Here is a 6,596-nt window from a genome sequence, read left to right on the forward strand (position 1 = left end):
ACTTTGGCTGCAAGGAGTGATGTCTCTCCTTACTCCTGCTTGAGCTCCCCAACAGCTAGGATGCTCCCTGGGGATGGTGTAAAGGGCTGGCTCGCTCTCAGGGTGCCTCTGCGCCCCTCCTTCACTGGGTGCCTCTGGGTCCCTCCTCAGTATCATTCTTGCTTTTGACAGAATCATCCTGTCCAATTCCTAAGGTGCTTGGATTTCCTCTGCTGCATCCATGCTTTGCTTACATGCCTCTAATGACAAGATGCTAGTTACCTTGCTTTGTTGACACTTTTTTTTTGTACTGTAGTCAAAGTAATACATGCCTATGAGTAAATAAAATAGCATAGAAGGGCTTAGAGTAAAAAGCAATAGTCCCCTGTTCTCCCTCTTCCTGGCACCAGAGGCAACCATGTTAGCATCTTTTAGCTGTTTCTATCTAAGTTAAATGCATATTTCTAAATAATAATAACACTATGTAGCAGTTATGTGGACCAGGCCCTGCTCTAAGTTTTTGCACAGTAATTCAACCACAGTTCTTGAGATAGGATCTACTATTGTCCCCTATTTTACAGATGAGAACATTGAGGTCCAGGAGGTTAAGGAACTTGCTCAAGATCTGGTTAGTGGCAGAGCTGGTATGTGAACCTAGGTGGTCTCCAAAGTCCTTATCTTAAAAGCTATGTTCAACTACTATTTCTTAGTTTATTAATTTTATCCTCTAAGCTAATGTTTACTGACTGCCTGTTACGATTTGGCTCACTCATACTGCCCTGATCTTCACAAGATGGTGTTTTTATCACTATTTTTAGTTTTTCTCTTGGTTAACTTTGTAGCCTTAGGGAATATGCATATACTATTATTTATTTTTGGATTAATGGGTAGGCAGTATCCCTTGATTCTTTTTTAAAAGGAGAATGTTTGTCGCCTACCCTAACCTGTAGCTGTCCTTATCCTTTCCCGCAACTCCTGTCATATACAGTTTTACTTTCACGCTGTCAAGGTTGATAATATTTGCCTGCTGTTTTTTAACCATAATTGTCTTCAATGTTTTGTCTATGGATTGATTCTAAACTTTGAAAATCAATATACGGTATTTACATTGGTTAATCCATGTAAATATTGTTCTCTAGAGATCCAAGTGATGTTTAGCAATCATCATGTAATCATCACAATTTCTTATACTGCTTTCTTCTCCCCTGGAGTTTCTAATTGCCTTTCTTTTTTTTTTTTTTTCCTCTTATTATTTGCCTTCATTTCCTCATTTTTTTGTTCAAACTTTGCATCATGTAAGGTATTTCACCATTCTTTATATATGAACCCAAATCAGTCTCTCTATAGTCTCCACTCATGGTCCCCGCTTGTCTCTACCATGGCGGAGACCCCTTCCTTTTCTGCGAGGCAGTCTACTTTGAATATTTCAACTGTATGGTACGCACTCCCCTACCGTTGTAGTATCAGCTTCCCCATCTGGTAGACTTGTAAAGCTGTGGCGGAGAGAAAAATGCCAGCCTTGTTTTGGGTTACCTACCACTGTGCTTTCACCATTGTTCGCAGTAGTTTCTAATGATAGAGACCTAGAGCTGGCATAGGCTTGGGAGGGCGGGGGCGCACAGTCAGTATGTGAAGTCTGTGGAGTCAGCAACTTGGCACAAGCCTGAGGTAGTTCATCCCCAGGACAGGGTCTGGGGGAGAGGATGCCTCCATGATCGGCCTCCCGTGCCAACAAGAAAACCAGTCAGATACTGATCAACCTTGATTCCCAAATTCGGTATCTGCCCTGTACCTGCCCTTTTTTTCCTGCCCAGCTAAGCCAGGCTGGACTAATGACAGCAATCCCCATTAACTGAGGTGCCTCCTAAGGTGGAGGAGGAAATAGTTACTGAGCCCCATCTTCCAGAGACCCACACCTAAGTGCTTTTCCAGACTTTCAGAATGCCTTTATTCTCTGTACCAAATACCCTTCTCTTTGCCCAGTTGGAAGTTTCCAGAGCAAAATACTGAGGGCTCTTATCCTCCTCCTTCCAAGTTCTTCACCTAAAGTTTACCACTGTCTGCTTTTTGAGGCCTTGCCCTGGTGGTCACTACAGGATAGGAGCGAGGTGGGGCCTCTTATGCCAGTCACTGGGTTCAGATCCCTGAGCATTCCTCGCAGTTAGTTTCTGAATGTATCTACCCAACCTGAAGGCCCAGCCAGCCCCTCCCTTCTCCTCCTCTCCACCATAAGCCAGGGAGCTCAACTCCAGGCAGTGCCTTTCTCTCTTCCACCCCCAGGCCTTCGATCTTGCTCTGCTGCTTTTCTGCCTGGTTAAATCCACCCACCCATACTTTGAGCCCCGCTTCCTTCTGTACCTTGCCTACTGTTCCAGGCTGCACTGATCCCTCTCTAACTTGATCTCTGAATACGCTGCACAGCTTATTATAATGATCAGAAACAAACTAGCAAGCGGTTAACTTCACAGATATTAAATTCATATAGTCCCAGATTGAAAATCTGTGCTATTCAGGACTCCCGGGTTGCAAGTGATAGGAAGCCAGTGTGAACGGCAGCACCGTCAGCGAAGGGGAGTGTATTGACTTCTGTGGCCAAACCGCTGGTCTTGGGGATGCCTGGAGCTGGGAATGGGAGCACTCTCAGGGCTTTTCCTCCCCCTTTTTCCTTTGAGCAGGGCTGCTTGATTCTCACCTGGCTGTTCCTTGAAGCTGGAACCTTGGCCATGGGCAGCTCTAGGTTTGCATCCTTAGTGCCCCGACACCAGAAAGGAAGGAGCTCTTCCTACAAACTCTAGAACAGAAGGTCTTGGGGATGCCTGGAGCTGGGAATGGGAGCACTCTCAGGGCTTTTCCTCCCCCTTTTTCCTTTGAGCAGGGCTGCTTGATTCTCACCTGGCTGTTCCTTGAAGCTGGAACCTTGGCCATGGGCAGCTCTAGGTTTGCATCCTTAGTGCCCCGACACCAGAAAGGAAGGAGCTCTTCCTACAAACTCTAGATAGAAAAGTCCTACGTGGGCTGGCCTGCGTCACCGGCCCTCCCTTTGGCTAAGGAAACATCATCTCTTACCAGAAGAAGCAGGGAATGGGAAATAGGCTGACCAAAGGAATAGTTGCTGCAGCTCCTTACAGGGTGACCTTGGCTAAGCACTTAACCCCTGTAACCCTCAAGCTCCTCATTTATGAAACAAGAAGGTAAAAGCTCTGCTTCCTGGTATTGCTGTGAGGATGAGATGAGACAGGGCAGATGAAGCTTAACATAACACACAGACTCAATCAGTGGGGGTGGGGGGAGCACTGAGTAAAAGGGACAGGAAGACTTCGCCCACCTGGGAAAGGCCCAGTCTCAGGGTTGTTCTACCAGCCCAGTGTGGACCATTCTTGGAATTGGCTGAAAAAGATCCCAGAAAGTCATGGAAGCAATAGCAGCCTTGACAGAGGAAAACCTCCATGGTGCCTCTAGGCTAATGTTTGCCACTAAAAAGAATGAGTAACTGGCAATTGAGATTGTTTCAAATCAGCCAGTAATCACTGAACATAAACCAGGCACTGAGCTGAGAACTCTAGAGAATACTGATCTGTCACACACCTCTTGTTCTTGGCACAAACGGGACAATAAAACAATCATCTTATCAAGTAATGGGTTGCTTGTCACTGAAGGTGTGCGAGTCGTGGTAGGGACACTGTGAAGAGGATCTGGACTCCGATGGGGAGGTGACTGACTCGAGAGAAACGTAAAAGTCACTCCCTGAGGATCTAAGAGAAGAAAACTCCAGGCCCCTGACTTCTTGGCCATGCTGGGAGTTGGAGATGAAGCACTCACTCCCTGTAGTGGGACTGGTAGGGCTTTGGGAAAAGCGTGATCGGGGAAGCCTTTCTGGAGGGGGTGGCACGTGCACTGACCCTTGAACTTCAGCTCATCTGTGAAGAGCAGAAGGCTGACTGCTTTGTAGGAGGGACAGGCATCCAAAGGTGTGTTGTCAGGTGGTGCTCCACGTCTTTCCATGGCTCTCACATCGACTTGTCCCTGCTGGCTTCCTTCTTAGATTTCACGGTGGATCGGTGAGGAGAGGAACACCAGCAGCTCCATTCTTACCTCCTCGTGGTTCAGGAACTAAGGGGGAAGGAGGCCCTGTTCATCCAGTCTATAGTCTATAAGGCAAATCTCATTAGAAGGTTCTGATTGGTCCATCTCAAGTCACGTGCTCATCACACAGACCAACCACTGAATGCAATGATGGGATAGAGGTTACAAATATAAGCTCTAGTCACTTAGTCTAGTCACTTAGAAGTTCACATATTTACCTGTGGAACTGGGAAGTTACTTAATACCTCGGACCTAGTTTTTTCACTTTAAAATGAGGGTAATATTCCAACTTCAAAGGGTTTCTGTGAGGATTAAGAGTTAAATGAGATAATACATGTAAATAGCTATAATACTGCCTGGAATATATTAAGTATTCAATAAAGTATAGCTACTATCATCCATCATCATGTTTCATGTTTTTCAGCTGAAATTGCATCCTTTGCCCATTTGATTTCCTCATCATTCTATAGGTGAGAAAACCTGACAGTCATTATACCTATTTGACAGCTTCCTTCCTGAATCACAGCGAAGCTAAGGTCAGGGCAGCTGGAGTCCACTCCCAGGACACCTACCACTTGGTCACAGGCCCAGACCCCAGTATTTCCTGCACAGTCTTTTTCCCAGAACTTAATCATGTGTTTCTTCTCCTTTCCCCAAGTCCCCAGACCTTTTTGTGGCTCACAGGCAACGGGGAAGGGAGGTATCCATGGTTGGAGGGGAGAAGTGCTGACCCCTCTCCTCTGGTTCTTCCCAGGCACAGCTCTGTCAAGACTGATGAGGCCACAGGCACGGCTCCCTTCCACCTTGACCTCTGGTTCTACTTCACCCTGCAGAACTGGGTTCTGGACTTTGGCCGCCCCATTGCCATGGTGAGTGTGAAGCTGTGGACAGAGCCTGGCCAGCAGTGAGGAGACTTGAATTAGCTGAGTGATCTTAGACAAGTCACTTCCTCTACTGGTAAACTGCAAGAATAGGCCTGGATGCCTTCATGTCCTTCGGCTCTGTGGCTGTGACCACTGAGGCAACTGCCAGCAAGTGGGGGAACTAGAGGGTCTGAATAGTCATATTGTACCCTGATTTTCATGGGGGAACTGGTGGCTCTGAACAGTCACACTGTTCCCCTCCCCACCCATATCCTTCATCCAGGTTTAACCAAATCACCAAGATCAAGGTGATTTGTTAATTTGCATTAACTGAGCCAGTAGTCAGGGCACCTGGTGATTTGGTGGGAAGGAAAGCAGAGCATCCCCACTGATCTTCCTCACAGCCTGGGGATAGTATTTATTTTTGGAGGTGAAGCATATAGACTGATTTTGCATATTATATGCCTCTGAGCCTCAGGTAATTTTTAGTACCAGCTGGTGAAACTGTCCCCTTCCCTCCAAGGCTACTTCATGTATCAGTGTACACTAGCAGCCTCCATGGAGAAAGTTAATTACTGGAAGTGCACCAAAACCTTTCACTTATAATAAATAGGTAGGTAGGTCGATAGATAGGTAGAGATAGATAGATAGATAGATAGATAGATAGATAGATAGATAGACAGACAGACAGATAGATGAATGAGAGAGAGAGATAACAATGTGAAAACATTGAGTGAGGTACCACCATGTACCAAGTTGTTAATTTTTGTGTAGGAGTGGTAAAAATAATATCTATCCCTAAAACTGACACCTTGTACATGCTCGTGATAATGCAAATTAACAAAGCCTTTTTGGAAAGTAGTTTGTCAAGGTGATAACTAGTAGCTAGAATAGTGCCTAACACAATAAGTACTCGATACACTTTTTTTAAAAATGAATAATAACAGTAACAGTAAGATAGAAACAGCAGTTAACATACATTGAGTGCTTACTCTCTTCTAAGCTCTTTACATGTTTAAGCTTATTTAGTTCTCACATCAACACTATTATTAATCTCAGCTTTATAGATGAGAAGGACTTGAGGATAGAGAGAGTAAATAACTGGCTCAAGCTTACCCAACTAGCAGGTGGAGGGGCCAGCATCTGCACCCAGGCACTCGGGCGCCAGAGCCCATCCTCTTCCCATCATGTATATTATCCAGAACCCTGATATGTTCATCTTTTCTGACCCAGTAAGACCCCTTCCAAGAATCTGCCCTGAAGACTTAATCAGCAAGAAGACAACAGCCTCTCTACCCAAAGATGCTCATTGCAGCATTGCTGACAGTAGCCAAAACTTGGAAGTGGTTTCAGTGTCCAGCAGTAGGGACTGGGTAAATCAACTTTGCTGTAGCCAGTATAGAGAATGTTACCTGACAATTAAGCAGGAATTATGTAAAGCAGGGGTCCTTATCCTCCAGACCCTGGACCGGTATTGGTCCTTGGCCTGTTAGGAATGGTGAGTGGCGGGCGAGCAAGCGAAGCTTCATCTGTATTTGCAGCCGCTCCCCAGCACTAGCATCGCTGCTTCAGCTCCACCTCAGATCATCAGGCATTAGATTCTCATAGGAGCACCGGTCCCCGGTACCAAAAAGTTTGGGGACCACTGCCGTAGAGCAACATGGGATATTT

General features: G+C 45.9%; 1 protein-coding gene across 1 annotated transcript in view; it reads left to right on the plus strand.

Moving 5' to 3' along the window:
* Positions 1-3,769: 3,769 nt before the first annotated feature.
* The window catches only part of CLN6 (CLN6, transmembrane ER protein), a 12,851-nt gene continuing 10,024 nt past the window's right edge, over positions 3,770-6,596 (plus strand). Inside the window, exons 1-3 of the mRNA XM_025038741.1 lie at positions 3,770-3,815; positions 4,487-4,532; positions 4,817-4,931. Coding sequence (XP_024894509.1) covers positions 3,770-3,815; positions 4,487-4,532; positions 4,817-4,931 — 207 coding nt within the window. The remainder of the gene's footprint in view (positions 3,816-4,486; positions 4,533-4,816; positions 4,932-6,596) is intronic.

The sequence above is a fragment of the Pteropus alecto genome, unplaced genomic scaffold, assembly GCF_000325575.1.
Source record: "Pteropus alecto unplaced genomic scaffold, ASM32557v1 scaffold86, whole genome shotgun sequence".
NCBI classification, from domain to species: domain Eukaryota; kingdom Metazoa; phylum Chordata; class Mammalia; order Chiroptera; family Pteropodidae; genus Pteropus; species Pteropus alecto.